The 20,899-nt window shown below is 45.0% G+C and overlaps 8 protein-coding genes across 8 annotated transcripts; 4 read left to right on the forward strand and 4 right to left on the reverse strand.

Annotated features, from left to right (window-relative positions):
• Positions 1–1,046: 1,046 nt before the first annotated feature.
• Positions 1,047–2,846, forward strand: AOL_s00110g239 (uncharacterized protein; the record flags this gene model as incomplete). Its single annotated transcript, XM_011126929.1, has 5 exons — positions 1,047–1,084; positions 1,147–1,522; positions 1,658–2,134; positions 2,226–2,496; positions 2,587–2,846. 5 exons carry the CDS (start codon positions 1,047–1,049, stop codon positions 2,844–2,846), a joined length of 1,422 nt encoding a protein of 473 aa, XP_011125231.1.
• An 850-nt stretch (positions 2,847–3,696) lies between these two features.
• AOL_s00110g240 (uncharacterized protein) lies at positions 3,697–4,392 on the reverse strand (the record flags this gene model as incomplete). Its single annotated transcript, XM_011126930.1, has 4 exons — positions 3,697–3,758; positions 3,809–4,062; positions 4,150–4,234; positions 4,296–4,392. 4 exons carry the CDS (start codon positions 4,390–4,392, stop codon positions 3,697–3,699), a joined length of 498 nt encoding a protein of 165 aa, XP_011125232.1.
• A 1,494-nt stretch (positions 4,393–5,886) lies between these two features.
• On the reverse strand, positions 5,887–6,791 carry AOL_s00110g241 (uncharacterized protein; the record flags this gene model as incomplete). Its single annotated transcript, XM_011126931.1, has 4 exons — positions 5,887–5,944; positions 6,003–6,396; positions 6,467–6,599; positions 6,660–6,791. 4 exons carry the CDS (start codon positions 6,789–6,791, stop codon positions 5,887–5,889), a joined length of 717 nt encoding a protein of 238 aa, XP_011125233.1.
• Positions 6,792–7,454: 663 nt separating this feature from the next.
• Positions 7,455–10,434, reverse strand: AOL_s00110g242 (uncharacterized protein; the record flags this gene model as incomplete). The annotated part of the gene is made up of 5 exons (XM_011126932.1): positions 7,455–8,100; positions 8,154–8,576; positions 8,651–9,003; positions 9,453–10,046; positions 10,285–10,434. The coding sequence occupies 5 exons, from the start codon at positions 10,432–10,434 to the stop codon at positions 7,455–7,457; spliced, it is 2,166 nt and encodes a 721-aa protein (XP_011125234.1).
• Positions 10,435–11,288: 854 nt separating this feature from the next.
• AOL_s00110g243 (uncharacterized protein) lies at positions 11,289–11,816 on the forward strand (the record flags this gene model as incomplete). Its single annotated transcript, XM_011126933.1, has 2 exons — positions 11,289–11,366; positions 11,439–11,816. The coding sequence occupies 2 exons, from the start codon at positions 11,289–11,291 to the stop codon at positions 11,814–11,816; spliced, it is 456 nt and encodes a 151-aa protein (XP_011125235.1).
• A 2,679-nt stretch (positions 11,817–14,495) lies between these two features.
• AOL_s00110g244 (uncharacterized protein) lies at positions 14,496–16,814 on the forward strand (the record flags this gene model as incomplete). Its single annotated transcript, XM_011126934.1, has 1 exon — positions 14,496–16,814. One exon carries the CDS (start codon positions 14,496–14,498, stop codon positions 16,812–16,814), a length of 2,319 nt encoding a protein of 772 aa, XP_011125236.1.
• A 773-nt stretch (positions 16,815–17,587) lies between these two features.
• AOL_s00110g245 (uncharacterized protein) lies at positions 17,588–18,356 on the forward strand (the record flags this gene model as incomplete). Its single annotated transcript, XM_011126935.1, has 2 exons — positions 17,588–17,776; positions 17,853–18,356. The coding sequence occupies 2 exons, from the start codon at positions 17,588–17,590 to the stop codon at positions 18,354–18,356; spliced, it is 693 nt and encodes a 230-aa protein (XP_011125237.1).
• Positions 18,357–18,550: 194 nt separating this feature from the next.
• On the reverse strand, positions 18,551–20,625 carry AOL_s00110g246 (uncharacterized protein; the record flags this gene model as incomplete). The annotated part of the gene is made up of 3 exons (XM_011126936.1): positions 18,551–19,039; positions 19,133–20,205; positions 20,271–20,625. 3 exons carry the CDS (start codon positions 20,623–20,625, stop codon positions 18,551–18,553), a joined length of 1,917 nt encoding a protein of 638 aa, XP_011125238.1.
• Positions 20,626–20,899: the final 274 nt, after the last annotated feature.

Genomic DNA, 20,899 nt, shown 5'->3' on the forward strand with positions numbered 1-20,899 from the left:
TTTTCATTTATCTATTACATATAACTGTAGCAAAATGATATCAAATATAAGTGTCAAACAACAGAAGATTAGATTAACTGGTCTGGGAACGTGACCGGAGTAACCAGATATAGTCAAAATCTAGGCTGATAAGCCCCGTTTGAGTAGAATACAATGGTAATTTTTTTATCAAGTTGTTAGAGTTAGAATAGTATAGCGTTAGAGCACCGACCGGGAACTAACCAAATAATATATTGTTGGGTGTTTCTGTTTCAAAATGACGCTCAAGGCCTACTAGTTACTTCGGATTCCAACATACCGATCACGCGAGGCCGACTCGCGAGCCGTCAGGTATACTTGTTGGTGGCGGCTCCTACAACAATTGTTATTACTAGAAATTTTAACCCTGAATGTTTCTGGCACTGGTGGGAAGGCTATCGGTCGCTACACGGAATTGCCACAATTTACCATGGAACAGCCTCGTTTTGTTCTTGCCCCAGTCTCTTTACTAGATAAAAATAGCGATATATGTATTCACCAACCAGAGGCAAATCAAGATATATAGCTCTTACAATTAGAGCCTTGAAAGCGCTGGAAAACTCACTCATCGGGACTAAAGACTTGTAGTGACAGATGTTGATTATCGGTCACCTTGGAGAAATTTTAACACGAAGCCATATTTCTATAACATATATTGCGACGGGGATGGAGAAAGTCCAAAGGATGTTTCTATTACTTTTACTCTCTTTCCTACAATACCGAACTATTCTGGGAGATGTCCGAGCCGAGCAGTGGTCGTTCCACGAGGACTTGAAAATTGGGACCACGGACCAAATAACGGATAAATATTTATGCTTTATCAAAAAGACTCAGAGAGAGAACCCCCAACTCGATCGCAAGATCAGAGACTTGATAGGGGCAATGATCCCTCTAGCAGCACCGAGGGATTATACTTTTCATTGGATAGAAAGCCCTAATCTTGGTAAATGGGCATTTACAATGGAGGTCGTGCCTGCTTCTCCAATACTATATAGGGTGGAACAATCTACCATTGGGGGAGCGCTGGTATGCTACCCGCTTTCCGAAAATTCGATCTTTGCTCCAGGTATTTAGGCGTTAGGGTTAACAAACTTTTACCGAACAGATATCTAATTGTAACAGAATAAGGTCTGATCTTCGAACGGTTCGAGCCGGATATGATGGTACATGGGGACATGTTGAACCCGGGAAATCGTACGAAAGAAGCGGCGAAGAACGACTGGCTTTTGTGAAAAAGCCTAAGCTGAGTAGTGACTACAAAACCTTTTTTCTGAAACTACTCGGGTTACTTAAGATGCCGTTTTCGGACTATGCTTCGCGAATTCTGGCTACAGTACCGCTTGAAATGCGAAAAACTAGCGGTTTACAGGTTGATCTTCAAGTTTTATCTCAACCGCCTGGAACAACTGCTGACGACATTGGGAATAAATTTTGGAATTTTAAGTACGCTGGAAGAGGTCAAATTGTCTATGCATTGGATGGTGGGTTCCATATCAGTCATAAGGTCAGAATATAGCCTTTTGATTCTACGTACCCCCGTTCTAGTTATAAATATAGAGTAAAACCGCCTCGGAAAAATATGAGAAAAGATAACAAGTCCAAAGATTAGGAAACTAAATATCAGAACGCCAATATCTAGGAAACGCGTACGATCAATATTGAAAAGATGATTTTCCCTGGAGCCTTGCCGGCGGATGACGGGTTTACCGCAGCCAGCCTTTCCGACGTCGACCACGGAACCGCAATCGCAGCCAAAATTGCAGGCCGAACAATAGGTATCGCGACAAACGCGACTCTCATCTTAGGAAGAGTCACAGATGGCTCGGGAGTTTGCGACTACAGTACTCTATTAGAACTTTATCTCAAGGTCTATGATGATATACTTGCCCGAGGCCCGAAGCAAAACTGCATAATTTCTTTATCATATCTGACCTCCATCCCGCAGCCAGAAGACCCAATAGATACTACCATGAACTTGTATCATATCGGAATCCAGGATGAGAGCGGCTATTCTTGGTACCACCGGCTCGCTAAAGAAGCTATGGACGATGTCATCGATTACATTATAAATCTTCCCAATACATTTTTTGTCGTTGCATCGGGAAACGGTGACGACGTAAGTTTTGGTAACTCGAGAATCAATTCACCCTCGGCAGGTGGTTGGTTCGTCTTCGATTAATTATGGTTTTTGGCTAAAATCATTATAGCATGTTCTTGTAAATGCCCACCCTGCCACACTCGGCGCGGTATACGCCGGAGTGAACCCAAGGTTCATAGTCGTGGGTGGCTATGCTCCGAACGTGGGACTAAATCTTTACCAGACCGCACCTTACGTTTCAGTAATGGCGCCGGCGGGATCAATCAACGTTCCTGCGCGGTGGATAAACAAACGACTCGAGGACTCGGATTCCTATGTGTGGATGAAAGCCTTATTCCACAGAAAGCACGAACTCGGCTTCTCTGCCGGAACTTCTTATGGTAAGTGAAAGCTCCATAGACATCCATAAGATATCTTGATTTCAATTCCGCCACTTGAATGTCACTCTGACTTCCATACCAAAATAATAGCTAGCCCAGCAGTTGCTGCCATGATTGCAGCATGGCTATCAATCGGAATTAAGGTGAAAGATATTGTGCCATTGATGGAAAAGCTAGCATATCCAAGGGTCACGAGGGGCCCGAAAGCTCTCTATAACGGCGTCCCAATTAGCCGCTGGCCGAAAACTCAAGTACCCGCATGGTATAAGGCAAAAAATAGTACCCCCTTGCCTCCGGCCCAGTTAGACATAGAGGTAAGCGAAAAGAATGATACCCTTGCCGAATTGTAAATCGGAGTACTCGGCGTCGCACATCGTTCTCGCCGGCAACAGTTCTTATACTTTATCGAAACATACATTCGCAGATTCGTACATTCTATCGATCCTGCAGGACAGGTAGACTATCACTTGTGGGTATTTCAGATAGTACGCCATTCTCTAGCATATCAGCAGACAATCATGTTAATTTTATATTCAGGGTGTAAGCCGTTTTCTTTTGACGATCTTTTTGAGGGTCCGGAATTGTTGTATATATCAATAGTATTTCTAGGAGATGTTAGGACTAAATCGGGGTTTATCGTACCTCACAACATGATCTCGAAGCTCAAGAAATGAAATAGGCTAGCCAATAGTTTCAAATCAAATCACAATTGCACTGGATGCCCTGGTACCATACTAAAGCATCCAACACAGAAAATACCACAATGGACGTCTATAGGATTTAGGAATTGAACTAGGAAGTGGAATGGACATCAATTCCCTCCCAAAGACAGTGGCGAGGGACTGCAGATATTAATTTTATACCATTGACTAGACCCCACCTAAATATTTGGAGTTTCACCATAGCCGCACCGTGGGCCCTCCGAGAATATTCATTGATAACACGCTGATAAGCATGTTTTTGACATTATACTAAGCTAACTAAGGTCGGAGCACTCGGATCCTATCCACAAAAGCATTCGCGATCGATACATTAACTTTTGAACATATTTAACGAAGAAGCAAAACTAAACTATTATTAAAGACCTGAACGGTCAACAAAGAAAACCCTATCAGGCGCAATTAACATACATGCATACCAGAGCCATTCAAGCATTATCATTAGATGAGAAATTAAAGTATCGGCACTAAAGCATTCTGATCAAAGATTGAGACTTGGGTCATTGCCCAATAATAACCACTCCTTCAACAACCTTGCCCAAACTGGAGATATGTTAATCCGCAACCCTAATCCCACTTACACCTAGTCTTACACTGAACCGTACAATGTTTGGTAAATGTACGAGTAACCGTAACCGTTTTCGTGGGAGTTGGCGCAGTGGTTACCGAAGGCTTGACACCAATACACGAGCAAGCACTGGAGTATCGAACACTTCCTGAACATGCAGCAGCGTATGCAGGAATGTTTGATGGAACGACAGTAACCTGTCGAGCTTCAATGTCACGATATCCGACCCTCTTGGTGGCGAAGATGGTCGTTGTGGTCTTCTCCGTGACAGTGACAGTCCTACAAAAAGTTTAGCACTTGTTTTCTTCTTCCTCTTTTGAATGAAAAACGCGAGGTATCTGAGGTAGATTAGGGATTAACACATACTTCGCGGCTGGCGTGACCGTCGTCAAGAGAAACGATGAGCAATCGGCAGCACCTTGTCTATTCGGAAAAGCTTTGGCAATGACGGCTACGGCCCGTAAGGGTTAACCTTCGATTCCGTATCATACTATAGGTTTTAAACACCATACCTCTCAGGCAGTTGTCGCGCCTGCAACCATATTCTACTTGCATCGCTCCTACGATAAGAGCGTAAACGAGGGTAACGAACACAATTGCCAGACGCATTGTGGGCGATAGTGATAGTATTGTACGTTAAGTATAATCTTTATAAAAGGGGGTAATACAATTAGAATGCCGTTAGCTAGGAGATGCTTTCGATAATATATTAATACCGAAGATTATGGCGACAAAAACCGAAACTTCCACTGCCCTTTAAATAGAATTATCACGATCCTGCTAGGCAAGACTTTCCATTACATTTACTATTATGCTTATCTCAGTAGACTCCATATAACTCAGCCAAGAAACAATCCCGATCAACAAGATCTGGGCAGAATCAATATAACGTTAGCCAAGTATCGTGCCTCTAGACTAGCCAATTGCTATCTACGTCAAATGTAACAGCGGCACGGAAACGAACGCGGCGGTGAGGCATGGTGAGACGGTCGGCAACGCTCCAGATCACTGTTTTGTTGGATTTTGTAGCACGGCATATTCCACACTAACCCGGTAGTCTCGGCTCTAGCTAGCCGGTCGAAGCTAAATTTTTACAGGGAAACCTAGGTTTCTGTATGCACTAGTTACTGACCGTCAATTTATAGGGCAATTGCAGTTATTGATAACCTTATAGAATGATAAGCAGACGGATAGATACCTCCACGTGCGTATTAGATCGTACTTCAACTTAAGCTTCACATGAGGCTGATGATAATTTGGAATAATCAAGGAATCTAATTAGGTAAACATTGAATTTTTGTTTGGAAGCTATTAATAGACCTCAGGGATGTTACACACCCTTCGACGGTTGAATCTGTAGATGGCTTACAGTTTCTCTGCGCTCATCCTGGATATTCAGGTCGGAATTACCGCAACCGGCCGATATCAACAGCCCTGCAATCCTCCGGGTGAAACAAATCTATTCAGGAAGCCATCTTTACCATCTAAGGAAAATTACTTAGGAGGGCCCCAGAAAATGCTCTCCCGCAGCCAGGGTGTGCATGACTAGTCGTTGGTCGGCGGTTTGGGTGAAGTAGTAGGGACTAAATATTTATATAGAATATTAAATCATAAGACCACTACTCGCGATAATCACGAGGGGCCTCGAAGGTGCTATAGAGAATTGTCAATTAAGGCATCCAAAATCTTCTTTGATAGGATCATGCTCTGCCTAGGTCAGGTTTATAGCTCTTGAGTATTCTTGGATAAGGGGAATGGAAGGGAATCCGAGGCCTGAATGGGACTAAGATTCATACGATGCCTGTATAGTGTGGAATATACGAAGAAATTTCACGTTTATGCGTGATGAAGTCATACTACGCTATAACTAGCTTCAAAAAAAAATGAAACTTAAAATAGTTGGGGCAAGGATGCACACGACCTGAAGCCTTAATTTACGACACGACACATGAGGACTGTTTGGGAAAAGAATCTTAAAAAGGTAATACTACAAAGTCATTCTCGAATTTATGAATGTAACGCGCTTTGTATCTTACAAGAGCTCTATTCGACACGCCCTCGCACAAACCCGCTCTACCATAAAAGCACGAATCACTTTAGTGGTTAGAAGTCAGGATAAACCACAGGAAGACACCAAGCAAAGAGAAATCGGAGATTCAAACTATCAGTCTTAATTAGCTAACTTTTTCAATTAAAAGACCGAGATATCATCTACATACCTCTTCTTTTTCTCCCCCCAGTAGTCAGTTTTGAATGAGACATACTCGCCCCATTCGAACTCCCATTCTTCGTCGTATTGGATAACTTCCGGATCCTGGGGGCTTCGGAGGCACAAGCAGGTGAACTTGTATGGCACAACCCCTTTTTCAATTTGGGGGCTGGTTGGTTGTTGAGGAATTGCTCTGTTCCAGGTAAACCAGCGGGCAAGCTTCATGCCGTCGGGAGCGCACAAAAACCCCTCCAAGTCTTTGATGCACTCTACCATTTCCGGGCGCCAAACCCAGACAGTTGTCTTGCGTAAAGCAGCGTACTTAGGATCAAGGACCGCTGCAATTTCAGAGAATTCCCAGCGAACTAGGTCTTCATTGTGCCAATGGCGGTAGCGGTGGAGGTCTGTATTTGTTGGAAGATGTATTAACAACTGCGCTACTCTCTATGGGTTTGGGAATTGATCTTTACATACCGGCAACAAGAGTACAATACCAAGAGTTCCAGCCAGGGAGTTCAGTTTGGGCGAAAACTTTGTTCACCCACCAAGCGAAGAAATTGTCCATGAGCCTTGGGACCTCAACCACTGCTTCCTTCATTAGGGCGGCCTATATCATTCCAAGTTAGTATCACTACCAGCGTAGGTCTAAATTCTAGGAGAACTTTACATCGCAGGTGGCCGGCCAGTTAAACGTCTTATCAGTGAGAAGGCTATACGACTTGCGGTTTGCCAGGATGCTTTTGATACAAAAGGGGGCAGGTTTAGCTGCACGCTGTGGAGTGGTCGGAATAATTGGCATGTGCAACATTAGCGGGCTGCAATCTTGTTCGTGCGGGCCTAAGACGGACACCATCATTTTACGCATAAAAGTCGACAATTTTAGCTGAATCCCAAATCTCGTCCGGAAAATAATCGGTTTGGGGATGAGATATTGTTTCGAGGGGGTGCTGAAAAATGTATTGTTCGGTGCAATACCAGAACGATCAGAAGGTTGTAGTCGTGTGTATATTGTTTGGAACTAAGGTGAAGAAGTAGGTGAGGTGCAATGGGGCAAGTCAGGGGAAGAGTGAAAGAAATCCAGAGCGGAGAGCTTTTATACTGTGAAATGGTGAAGAGATGTCTAACTGGAATCAACGAATGGGACATTTTAGGAACTTCATAATCGTTGCAAAGATCTACCACCCAACGCAGAAATAACGTTGAATGGATATCTCTGAATAGCAACAACGATGAAAATCAGTATCAAGAAAAGCCAAATACGGTAACACGTGGGCGTAAACCGACCATTTGTATTGAATGAACGACGAACAAACACCAAAGGCAGTACTAGAACGTCAAAAGTCTACAAAAATCATCTTCGGTTTAAGAGCGATCTAATCATAGCTGTCAATGAAAATAAAAAGGATCTGCAGATGTTGACGAAAGGCTCCGGTGGAGAGACGGAAGATGTCAGGTCCACGTGTCAGCCCTCCGCTACCGTAAGTTCCTCCAGCGACTTCACCATATCCACGATGTTCGACTCCTTCTTCTTCTTCCTCCACATCAAACTTGTCTGCGTTTTCTCCAACTCCTCGATCCACTTACCTTTGTCTTTATTCTCCCACTGGAATACCCGTCTGAGATTCTCGGTGTTGGCCGGGGAGAGCTGTATGCCGATCCTCTTAGCCTCAAGCTGCATCAAGCGTACAAAGATTTTTATCGTAACGAAGCTAGTGCTAGCATTGCACGCCCACTGTAGAGTATTTTCAAAGGTTTGAACTGCATGATCTTCGTCATAAGGACCACGTGCAAGGATCGGCCGAACAATAATATCCTCTTTATCCCCCCCTTCGGGAACGGGAGTCGGGGTTTCCAATCCTTTGACTTTAGCGAGACTGGCCATGGCATTTTGGGAGACGATCAACATGGGAAAGGTCAAAGGCTGGGACATGGTAAACATCCCGTTCTTGCGGTCGTAGATGTCCATCAACACATATAGACCAGACTTTGACCGCTCGAAGCGAGCTTCTGATTCATCTTTGAAGAGTTCGAGTTCCGTTGGATCTTCTTGTTCTTCATCCTTGATCTTGTTTTGGTGGATATCAAGGACGAGTATGTGAAAAAGGGCACTAGGACACACGTTAAAATAGGCAAATTTGTGAACGCCAAAGAGTAGCCTTACTTCATGAAGGTGGGTCCTGGAGATATATTTCTCAAGTCTTGTATCTCTTCAGGTAGTTTTTCCCTCCATTCATCGAGAAGCCTATAGAAACGCTTCTTCTCTAGTAATGAAAGAGATTTCTCGCCATTAATACTCTCAAGCTGCTTTTCAGCCAATTCATAAGCAATAACATGTAATGTTGCATGGCATTGAAAGGCGACTCTTGTGACGTTCAGCTCTGGTTCTCTAATATAAGGGTAAGGTCGCCACTCGTCTGCTGCCTTAACTTCTCTAAACGCTCCACCATCCTTGTGCTGAACAGGGTGGATTGGTATACCACCGTCAGGGACGGGGTACCCTACCGGGCAGTGCGATTCAAGATAAGGTAGCGGAAGGTCTGGCGGCGGCATCGTATGAGCGCATCGTGCCACCCAATCATACATACTAAGGCTCTACGCGGTTAGCGGCGGCGCATCAACAAAATACTAACCCTTGAAGCCTGCGGCGAGTCCTGTTACCTTTGGAAACTAAACGCTGCCCAAACTGTAACCTGCCTTGCAAATTCAAATTTCTTTTCAGCGTCGGTTTGCGGCGCGGCTACATCTTTACCTTTCATAGAGCCTTCGGTGCTGGGTTGTAGGAATAGCTCCCTACACAACCTAATACCATTATTAAGGAACATTCCACCAAGACGATCCATTCCATCGGCTGCAAGAGTAACGCCAATCATAAGAGCACTCTGGACAGTTAAAAGAGTGGGTATTTGGGTTGTTTCTTCGTTCCACAAGCGCATGGCTTCTTGGAAGAACCGATGGCCAATGAAATTGGGATTGTGAGGATCCGCACGGAAAGGTGTTCTGTTGGAATAATGCTGCAACACTATTAGCATAGGTCCGCTCTTCGGTGAGGGGCCTTTGTCTTCCGCACTGGTAGATTTCGCTACACAGACCTTGGATTTCAAGGGGCTGGACAGACAGAGAAATGACAATTCGTTTATTTCGCATCGCTGCAAGGAATCATTGATTCCTTTGGCGGTTTGATCATTTTTTTTTGTCTTTGTCTTCGGCGATGTGCTGAAGCGGCGGAACGGGTAGCGAGATCTCGGCAAACATAGGTCTTGATCACATATCTCTGATCTTAGGCTAACCCAATACGCTTGTTCCTCTGTGGGACTTGGGCTTTAATAGATCGGGACACCAATTTATGGACCTCGCGGAGCTCAATATTTCGGAGTTCCGCTCTTATGTTTGGCGAAAGATCAAACCACCTCCTCCGCCACAACTGCGAGCTGTTTATGTGTATGGTGTAGAGCTAACTTACACATGCTTCCGCAAGCGTCGCGTTGACAAGGAGCGGCGAACAATAGGTGGTGTCTCCGGTTTTCATTGCGTCGATAAAAATGTCCCAATCGAAAAGGTGCCAGACTGGGTGGTCCCATGTCATGTACAATGACATCAAATGAGAAACAAGCTCGTCGTCGTCGGTAACCGTAGTCCAGGGGTGAGCGGTCACATCAAGGATTGGCCGGTCGTCTAGAATGTCGAGGTTTATCCTGTCCAGTGGTTCGAGGCCCTGGTACCATTCCTCGTTCACAAGGAGACTTAGTGACGATGTCGTAGGTACTGGTGATATTACTTCCGTCGGAAGATATGCTGCTTGGTCGTTCCGGATGAACATCATAATTTCTTCTAGAGTGGCTTGGCCTCGGATGACCGCTAGAACTCGTTGCAAAGAGGAGACGCTTGACCCTTTAATATGATCAAGGATTCTTTCATATTTAGCGATGTCCGATTCGTAGTCCTTGATCTTATCGCGAATGATATTTCGTTTGTGCCGCGCAGTCCCCTCGATGCTGTATATGCACTCCAGGTCCGATTCGATACACGAACTACATTTTGGCGACTCTTCATCGCACTGATGCCCATTTTTAGTACATAGTTCAAAATTGCGATTTAAGCAAAGATTGTCAGTTTATTGAAGCCCAGAACGTCTAGAAGCCTTCTACAACAACCCATGCTAGGGTTAGACCGATTATGTGTTGTAGACGAACTGGGGTTGAGAGCACGGTATAGGATTAAATAGATTCTCATGTAAAAATGGGATAGAGACAAAGAACCGTGAAGCGGGGAGGGGCGGCCGGAGTCATACATACTTTCCTTTTTGACTGCTGACAGGGCATACAAGCAGTCTTTGCCCGAGTTTTTTTGTTGCTCTTCACTACCATTGCAGGCCGAGGCTGGAGCGCCGGCGCCGGGCGCAACTTCCTCAGAGGGGCCTTAGAGCCACTAGGCCTTCCCGACATGGTTACCGATAAATCCTCAAGTTTTTCGCTATCGTTGTTTCCGTGGGAGATGAGTACCACTCTATACACGCTGAGGGTGGTCGGTCGCGATATGAACCGGTTGAGAACGGCGACCCCTCAGAATCCTGTAGGAAAGAACTCGATCTGTCTCAGATGGGAGGGGATAATGACAATGGCAACGGAAACTTTTTGATGCTAGCCTATAGCCCTGGTGGACTCCACTACCCGTCCTGCCGCAGTACAGAAAAGTGGGCGGGGTCCACCAGCATCTTTTCAGGTTGCTCCATGGCTTGGCACAGGAGCGGGCTCTCACGAGACCCGGCTGAGCGCTGCATCGAAGTGGCAAAGCCCCAAATTGGATAGTCGCTATCAAGATATGGGCCAGAACCGACAGCTCTATTCCGTTATCGTGTTGTCCAAATCTCAGACGCAGACACCTGACAGCGGCTACACTTCCCGACCAATCATATCCTATCAGTGGCTTGTCGGGTGGCTAGAGCGGCTTGAATTGGCTCTCCCAGGCTAGTGTTGAGGCTGGATGGGAATGGGATTCTGCCCTGCCAAATAAGATCCCGAGTCCATCGGCGTCCAAATCTTAGTGTCGCCTGCTTAGTATAACTGTACAGGTCCAACAATCGGCCCATGGAATATTAAGTCGCCAATTCGATACGTCAAAGCAGTCTTTATAGCTTCATCAAACGGGTAGGCGCCAGTACGCAGTCGCAACAGATCGCATCCTGGACACGGAGGTCGGAAGAGTTTTTTTTGTGCGGGTACGATATTTGGAATACATGAGACTGAGATGAGGTGGCCATCGAGTCGCTCAAAACGAAGGATTCCAACTGAGGGCATATATGTCTAGAGTACAACCAAAAATACCTAATAGACGAGTCAGTTCTGCTTGCAGCAACTGTAAAAAGGGGAAGTGCAAGGTAAAATACTTTCAATCGCACCTCTCGACGTTTATTGGGCAGAAACTCGTCTAATTTGCTGCTCGCTCCCAGTGTTCTGGTCCGCCAGCACCTTGTGAATCGTGCGCGAGGAAGGGCCGCGAATGTGTATTCGAAATTGCCCTCGATGGCAGACGGAAAGAATCTGCGAAAACCGCCCTGGACGCGGTAAAAGCCAAACATGGAGCCTTGGAGTCTCTTTTCAATTGCTTGCAGTCCGGAAACGATGAAGCTGTGTCCTCTCTGGTAAGTGCGATTCGAAAGGGGTCTGCACTCCCGGACTTGGAGAAAGTGGTGGAAGAACATCAGAGCATTTCCATTGTTGGGGCGAAGGAAAGGGAAGTGATCGCCGGCCCCTCAACCATCCAACAACAAGCGACAGAAGACCCCGAAGAAGTCGACGATGACATGGATATCTACGAAGCTTATTAATACAGTCGCGCATGTTTAGTTTATAGCTGGCACTTTTTTCGTTTTCAGTTTGTATTCTCTCGATTTCTTTGTCTAGCCATTTTTTAGATATCTCGAGGCCTTTTCATCCTAATGTGTGGATGCCTCGGTTACGTTGCACTATGTTTGCTTTAATGGGAGTATAGGTGTGTAGTCTATATTAATATACCTTTCTATGTATCGCGACCCGGATTAATAAGCATTTCGGCGGGACCTGAAATTTTCTCTCAGAATTACTAATTATATCTCATTACATATAAATGCTTGACGCTCTACTCTACCACTTTTTCTTTAGTGTTAGACTTTAAATTATTCTTTTAGAGTATACGTAGTCATTGTTTGAAGTTAGGATGCAACAGTAGTCTAGCCCCCAGTGCGATATGGAGTATCAACTTGTACACGAGCCGAGTTCCAGCTAGTAGAATTGCAGAATTCAACTTGAAGGAAATGTTGCGTCTCGAAGTACTTACTTACGACTTAACTACAAGACGGCGGAGTTTAAAAGGTTACTAGTTCATAGTTAATTGGAAATTTGGAGCTCGACCAGCCGACAAAATATCCCGGAATGCGCTAGTCCTATACCCAGACACATGTGCACATCAAATTGTCGCCGAATACGCCATATTATGCCCAATCTCTAATACCGAGCTCCAAGCACCTCAAAAGCTTCCACAACCCTCGCGACCCGACTCCTCGCAGATGCTAATAACGCTCTTGAGGCAGCGTATGTTACCTGCCCGCGGTGATACTTATAGCAGGCATCGCATACCTCACTTATAGCTTTTTCAGAGTCGGGATTTAGGCAAACTGGTGGCGGGTCGGCGTAATATGAGGAATAGCGGTGTCGGTGTCGGTTAGCGTAGTGTCTATACGAGGCATGTGGTTGTATATATCGACAACCATGGGGATGAGGTTTCGCGTCTCGATGGCCGCACTAATTTGCATAGACGTCACACGATATATTAGCCTTTTTAATTCATGGTCAGATGATATACAAGTATACTTTTATATTCAGATAAAAATTTGCTTACCATTGTGAAGTAGTAGAGTCTATAGCACATGTCAAGTGTTCACAATTGAATATCTCGGTTGCTGGATATAGGTTGTTTTAGGAGCTACAGATATGCAAGGAATGTGATTCGGGCAGATCTCAAGTTGTTGAAATCAATTTTGCATTGAATTGGGCTTTTGGACAAAGAGTATGAGTATCGCAAACCTCAATATATTTTTGGTTTAGGATTTAGATCTAGGAGATATCGTTGTTTCTAATGTAATTTAAAAAGAGCACAGTATTGACAATGAAAACTTGATGAATGAAACTACTAGAAACAGCTCCTAGCTAGATAATTTATATTGCTCGCCTGGTTTCTTTCAAGGTGTAAAATCCCGCTAGAAGCCAAAGTTGAAATTCATAATATAGCCCAAGAATACCAACGAAGTGGGGATAAGTCTAAGGTCCTATTTCTGTATCGATAGATGCAGCTATCCGGCACGCGTAGTTTTAGTATCTCCCCAGAACGTTATATGGGTCCACTAAAAACCTAGGGTCCAATCCGCATAGGACTTGGTGGGTAAATGAGCCGGGTTCAGAAAATTGAAATAACTAAACATGAAAGACGGAATTTTAGGGCCGATGCAAGCCTTCCAATTTTATTGGATCCTTTAACCACGCTCTCCATTTTATGGTTTAGACTTTGTTTAGTTTCCTACTGTTTACATACTATGTTTACGGCGACCCGAGAGAGGTTCGGGCCTCGCCGATTAAACATCCTCAGTCCAATCATTCTTTAAGCCGTCCCCGATCCAAAGAAAGCGATATTCCACAAAGCAGTGCTACCTCGGTGTAAAATGACTCGTCTGTCCGGAAATTTAACGTCTAAATTAAATGAAATATTATTGGCTCGATAGGAGCGCCTTGTTTTGCCAATTCGGCTCCTTCAAGTTTACAGCAACACTTAAAACCCTTCGTCATGCGTATACAACGTGTTAGTCAAATCGGTGCCGGGATTGTTTGTTCTAGCTGTATAGATTGGAATCTGACTGATTTTCTTCGTGGACTAGTCGATGATATGTAGAATCCACTTCGTGTGGCCCGAGCCCACGTCATTCGCACATGCATACCAGATTAAAAAGATATATTCTAATGGTGAAGATTGGCATAAAGGTCATAATTGTGACATGCGGTGAGCTGCAATCCATTAACATGAAGCGCTCTATCAGTGAAAGCTCCGACCAATGCAATAACAAAGTGATTACGAGACAATGCTCTGTTCAATTAAGAGACCAGTGCTCACCAGCCAACTTAAAGATTGGGTAAATTGTGTTGCCCCCGAAAATGCAACAGGGTCCAAAACCCAACAATTAACAACGCAAACCCGATCGACAGACGCAGTCAATGGCGATATCATAGGAGACCTGCAACGTCTCAAAACAAACCATAATGTGAATACCTGTCAAAATAAACGATTTTACGTCAAGACTTATATCAAATTATTTCCTTTCTTCTTTTTCTTTCCTTTCCTCTGTCTTTTTCTTATCACACTTCATTACCTCCTCCAGGTTTTGATATATATCTCCGTCCTCAATAACCTTTTCCTTTTAAGCTTTTGGAGCTTTATACATCCCCCCTTGTACAATTCTATCAAGCTTTAACTTACCGAGATGCCATCTCTTATTTCATCGCTCACAAGCGTGGGCCTCTTGGGTGTCTGGCTTAGCGGTCTTGGCTCCGCTTCTCCAGCACTCGCAGCTGCGGCGGTCGGCCATCGATACCAACCAGCTATTCGTGATCGAATCTCGTCATACAACGTTTCTTTCGATTCTGAAGAATTCGACACGCTTGGCGATCTTGATTGGCGTCCTCTTGATGAGCCCTATGAAGGCCTCTTATGGAAGAGCTTCCGCGTTGGGGCTAGCAGGCATTTCTTCCAGTTTTACGCTGGGAAGAATGCATTCGCCTTGGTTCCCTTGGACAAGGCAAACAGAATCCAGCACGAAAATGATCCTTCTCTTTCTTGCCTTTACAAGGACTCGGATATCTCTTCCTTCAGCATTGATTCTCTCATGTTTGGTTGCGCTCTTCGCAGCGGTGTCCCGGTTCAGTGTAATATCGACTTTAAAGGCACCGATCGCTCTGGAAATCTAGTTGGATTTCAATCTGCTGAGTTTTCACCCCCTTACGCTCGCATGAATGAAGTCGGTCGCCTCGAAGCCGGCAAAGCTCGCCTTCAGCAAATAAGATTCAACCCTGGCTTTAGCAAACTCAAGGACCTACGCTTTAGCATTTCGAATTATTCGGTGTTGTATTCTACTGATCCGCCTATGCAAACTCAAGTGCCTCTTGATGTTGCTTACGGCGGCTCTTTAATGCTCATTATCAACAGAGTCGAGTATATTACTAATTCTACGGCGGCTACCGAGAGTGTACTTCCATCCCCGTCTACTAGTGCTCCTGTCCTTGAAAAGCGCGGAAAGCATGTAACAGACTGCTTCGATATGAACGGAGACACCACCTACAACAGTATTTCTGTTCCTTGGAAGGATCTTCAGTACGACGGCTTTTATAACGTTAAGCATCTTCTTGGAAATTTCGACGGGAGATGTGACGCAAAAAGTTTAAACGCATCGACTGGTCACTTATTTGCCCCCGGTCTGGTCCCCTACACTGATAAGTCGGCGTCAATTTTTCCTTCTATTGGTATCGACTACTTTGGATCCAAGAGAAAGGATATGTCAATAAAGAGCTTCTACCTTGGGTGCGAACAATTTTTGGATCCGACTAGTGTTCTTGATACCACGACTCCGTGTACGATTGGTCTTGTCGGCCTTGTTCGACAAAAGAAGGGAAACAAACCCCAGGATCTCATATTTCAACAAGTCAGCATTGCCAAGCCCGCAGGCGCCGCCCCTGAGGATGTCGGGTTCGCCTTTGTAGACCTTATTGATGGCGATCACCTCACAAAGCTCTATTTTGTTTTACTCTCAGCCGACCCACAAGCTACGAGCGTTGCCATCATTCTCGACAATTTCACCTATTTAACACGGAAGGGCAAGGGACCACAAACCGGAAACAAAGCTGTCGCAGCTTCTCCGGACTCAAGGATCGACGAAATTGTTCAGGCCATTAGTGACGGGCATGGTCGCGAGACTTTGGGCCTACCAGGAAAGAACTTACGAGAGAGACAATCAGACATCGATTGGCTTCGGGGATCACCGCAGCAATATGAAGGCTTAAAGCCTCGTAGCCCATGGATTAGTAATCTCAATTGGGCCAGAAGCCAGACACAGAGTTCTATATCCGCCTCTGCACTCCCTACTTCTATTCTTGAGCCGCCTTATCCTAGCCGAAGTGGTAAAGTTTGGCCAAGGGGCAACTCTACCTTCACCTTCGAAGACGTTACCAATGTCGACCCTAAAACTGGATTTTTCAAGATTACCGAAGAGTCAACTGCCCCCTTTCAATTCGGACCGGAGTGGAAAGGCCGCCATCAAGATGCTGATGGCAACCCGAAAGATAATGTCATATTCAACAATGCGACTTGGGCTTTTGGACCCGTCAACGCTACACGCCAAAACTTTGCGTTTACAGAAGTTGCTTGGGCAAATCGTGGTACCCCAGAGTGGAATAATACAAAACCCCAAATCAGAATCCCATCCGGTCCAGGACATCCAGTCTATCAGATTCGAGAGTTCATGACCGCTTGCTACCCTGCAATCACGACAGACGAAGATAAAGCAAGACTTAACATGCTAGGGGGTGGATTTGAGTGTCATTTCACGGTCTTCGGGTATAAGGAGGGCAGCAAAGAGGATCCTGCGGAACATGCAATCGACTTCCCCATTGGTTCATGGGAGAAGTGGCGCTGGGATACTTTCCCAAAGAACTTCAAGGGTGTTAATGTTCTGGAGTTCCATGCCACATACGCTAGTACGAGGAATGTCCGCATCTTTGTTGATGACATCAAGTTTGAATCGTTCTAGTCAAGGGTTTCACCTTCCTTTTCTTTTGTCACGTCTTTTAGTTTAGTTCTTATTGGGATATGGGCGAATTGCTGTGGAGGATTCGGAATTTGGTATATCGGAACTCCCTTTCCACAGCTATCGATGAGCTATCTTATCTTCTTGGTCCGGTTTTAGGAGCCCCCCCAGGTAGATAAAAGGAATGGAAAAATTCATCGTATAACTTTTATCAGAATTTTGCTGATCTAGCATCAGGTTGTTTATTCTCGTGCTAAATTAGCCTCGATGTAGCTGCACTCCGCGCAATCTCCATTAAGCTATCAATACACCTATTGACGCATCTTCACTCTACGCTAAATCAACGTTATAATTTTCATGGCACCAGAATTTAATCTTGATGAGGCCCGGCCACTCAAATTCCATATGACCCTACCTATTTCCATCCCGAGCGCGTGGGTTCGATGCTATTCAAAGCCCTGATTGTAGGCGTACAGCAAAGATTCTATCTCCGGCGGAAGCATTGACGAATTGAGGTAAGCTCAGCCGCGCTGTCGTTGAGCTATTCCTAGCGTAACAGGCTCAAAGAGTGTATAAACTCTTAAATTGGGATTGATACCTCCTAACTCTCACACCACCCTGAGCACAAGTTGTTTACTACTGAGACCGCACACCGCCTTCCCTCATCGCTACTATAGAAAGCAACTCTCCTCCAAATATCGATCATACCGGGTACGGATCTATTCCTTGACATAGCTAGCACTCTGATCAATCGCGTTTTTTCTCTTAGAAAAGCAATGCCCCTAATTCCCATCGGACATCATCACTATATCCTCCCTGGTGGTGAGCAGGTATTCACGTTCAAAAATTCAGAAGTTCTGCAGAAGATCACTAGAACTCAAGGGAATCTTCTCAGAAAGGCTGAGACGGAAAGTTACTTGAGGAAGAAGGCAAAGAAACTGCTTCAGCAGTGGACTAAGGAGCTGGTATGCTGTATTCTTGGCGCGCGTATATTATCATGTGGAACGAGGATGGATTACTAATACTATTTTTTTCAATCAGAGAGAAGCATCTACGAAATATCACCAGTGTGTCATACATATCAAAGAGCTTTTCCGTATACAGTCTACCGGGGAGCCGCCACCTGACAAAAGCCTAATTCTTGTCAAAAAGCTACGGTTAAAGCGTAGTTCACCGAATTTGTCACCTTGCCCTCCTCTTTCTCCTCCTCTTCCGGGGACAAAAACTCCTCGACCACCAAAACGATCCAGGATTCCGATCAGCACCTGGAGAAAAAATGATCAAGGTCGTCTGGGAGGTAGATGTACAGACGACGCGAAGATTCCGTCGTTCTTAAGGGATGGGGAGGATTCTTCGGCTGGCGATGATCGACCGGTCACGCCGAGCACGCATGTTTGGAGTCCAGAGCCTGGAAGTGCTTCGGGAAGGTTTTGTCGTGTTGGATCGACTGCGAGGAGACGACCGAGGACTGCACCGAATGAGAGTGAGCTTTTGATCGGCTTGAGGGATGATGTTAGGAGGAAGATAAATTTTCGAGATCTTTAAGTGCGGAAGTTTAGTAGTCAACTCTTGAGCTATGAACTCAGGCCTTTCATGCAACTTTGATAGTATCCTAATATATCTAATTCGAAGATATCTTAGTCATTAGACTAGATATCTAGGTGATTTAACGAATCAAACAACTCTACAAAATTTCGTCAGGTCGCCAGACCCCTTAAATCCGAAAAGCCCCTTCACAGTTATTCGTAGTTATAACGTTTCCCCATTCTAGCAGCCACGTCAACCGAAACCGTTCCAAAGTACGCGACCGAAATCACCGTAGATGGTACAAAAGCATTCTGCAAATCACCAGGATGGTTCACCAACCACCAAGGTGCAAATGCAAAGATAGGGACTATATTAACTATAAGAGCCCAAATAAGGATCTTTGTTGGGCAAATTGCTTCTGCAGCATATAAACCCCATGCATCACATCTTCCCGCCGGTAGATCGTTAACTCTTTTTGGCATCGCGAACTTGATGCAATTGGAAGCGTTTATGGAATCATCTGGGTGATCGTAGTGGTCCATGATTTCTGGACGACACATGGGACGTATGATGGGTACTGGAGGTTCTCGGTGTGGGATTGCATAGTTCTTATCTTGTCTGTCCGGAAGACTTTGTCTCGTCGTGTCAACGTAGCAGAGGCCATCGCCGCGAGATATTTGTTTGGATGAATAACGGTTGAACTGGTTATATGTAAATATGTCAATTAAGTTAGTGTAACTCAGGAACAGAGGGAACTGACCCTTATAGACTAAGGTATCCGTATGAGTACTAACCTTTATGTACTGAATATCATGGATATGAGTAAAAGAAAACCAAAGTTTCCACCCTCGTATAGCAGAGTAAGATTTGCGAAAGGCCGAAAATAGATCTCTATCATTTTGTGACTTTGAAAATTTGAGGACTTTAACAACATCGCGATCACCTACACTTCCTCGAGCGCAGAAGAATATTTGAAAATTATCTGAGATGGTTGGCGGCTTCGGGACCGGATCCGCAGCCGCAGTGTTGGTCGAAGGGGCTCTAGAGCCTGGTAGTGAATTATTGCCTTCCTTTGCAGCACGGGACTTTTTTCGAAGACGAGCGTGCCGGAACTTACGCGGTTCTTGGCCGCGAGACTCTGTTTTCGTGGTTTGATGTCCTGCTGGAGCCGCGGTTCTCTTACTACACTCAACCGCCATGTCGATGTTGGGAGAGTCACAATCAACGTCGTCATCGAAACCCCCAGCGCCCGCCACATCTGGTATTGCGTCGGCCCTACCAGTCAATAAATTCCAATTCTCCCGGAACACCCCGTAAAATGAAATTAAGAGTAAGGGAATTGTGATACAGATTAAGAACACATCCACTACGAGAGAACATAACTCAAGTGTGAAGGGTAAAACACTTTTCTTCAAACTTTTCGGGTCAACAGGGTACCTGAATCTCAGGCAACTATATCGATCTGAGGGATCAAAAAGACACAATATTCCCATACTAACTCTGTTATAAAGCCTCTCGATAACGTTAACGTAAACATAGAGAGAAAAAGAGAAGGGCTTGGAGTTTATGGCTTCGTCCGATAGCTTCAGCGACGCGCTAGTGCTTTCACGGCGTGTTACAAACCGAGAACTATACCATAGACTAATAAAAGCTATGACGGGGATTAAACAGGTTAAAATTAAGAGCCAATACAGTCCAACAGACAGGACGACGCGTGGAAGTCTGCGTATTGGTCTAGCCTTAGCTGTATCAGCTATACCCCCTTTTGTGGCCTGGAGCGAGGCCACGTCGGCCTTGGTCGATTTATTATTGGATTCGAAATGCCTATCATCAATCTGGAAGCTCATTTGCATTCCACAATCCTGTACTATAGATATTTTTATTAGTTCTTTGATCCGTAATACCCTGGGATGATTTAATACTAGGATATACAGACACAATCCCAAAAGAAACGGCTGTACCCATCCCCCAGGACATTTTCAAGATCCCGAGGCTGGCTCAAAGGCCAAAACGATATCGGTTGCCGCAAGACACGCTCAAACCAGAGCCCGAGTCTATTAATATTTCTCCTAAAGGCACCAAGATTGAGGAAGTGACGTTTGTTCGTTGCGTTTGAATATGTACGCAAATTATAGTCGCCGAAGATTCGGTATGCTTCGACTCCATTGGATCCTCCCAGAAATACTTGGACACCGTCTCTGATTCCTGGGAACGGGATTAGTGTTGTATCGCCGACAGATTCTGAGGGCTCTGCCGCTGAAATTTGTGGCTCTGACTGGTCAATCATACTATCGGCACGAGTTTCATTTGATTACTCCGTGGATCGCTCCTAGTGAGTGAGATAGGGCTTGTTCTTAAAACAACTCTGTGTAAAAAAAGTAGGCATCAAGAGTGAGACAGCTGGCCTCGGACTCAGGTACCTCTCAACTATAAGTGCTCGCAGGCGCTGTTGTAATATATGGTTTTTTTTTAAAAAAAAAACACTAAGGAGGCTGCGCATTGATAACCGATCGGGTCCAAGAGGGGGCCTTTAAAGATTCAGACTTCCCGTGAATTAATTA

This window comes from Orbilia oligospora, assembly GCF_000225545.1.
Source record: "Orbilia oligospora ATCC 24927 unplaced genomic scaffold scaffold00110, whole genome shotgun sequence".
Classification (NCBI taxonomy): Eukaryota; Fungi; Ascomycota; class Orbiliomycetes; order Orbiliales; family Orbiliaceae; genus Orbilia; species Orbilia oligospora.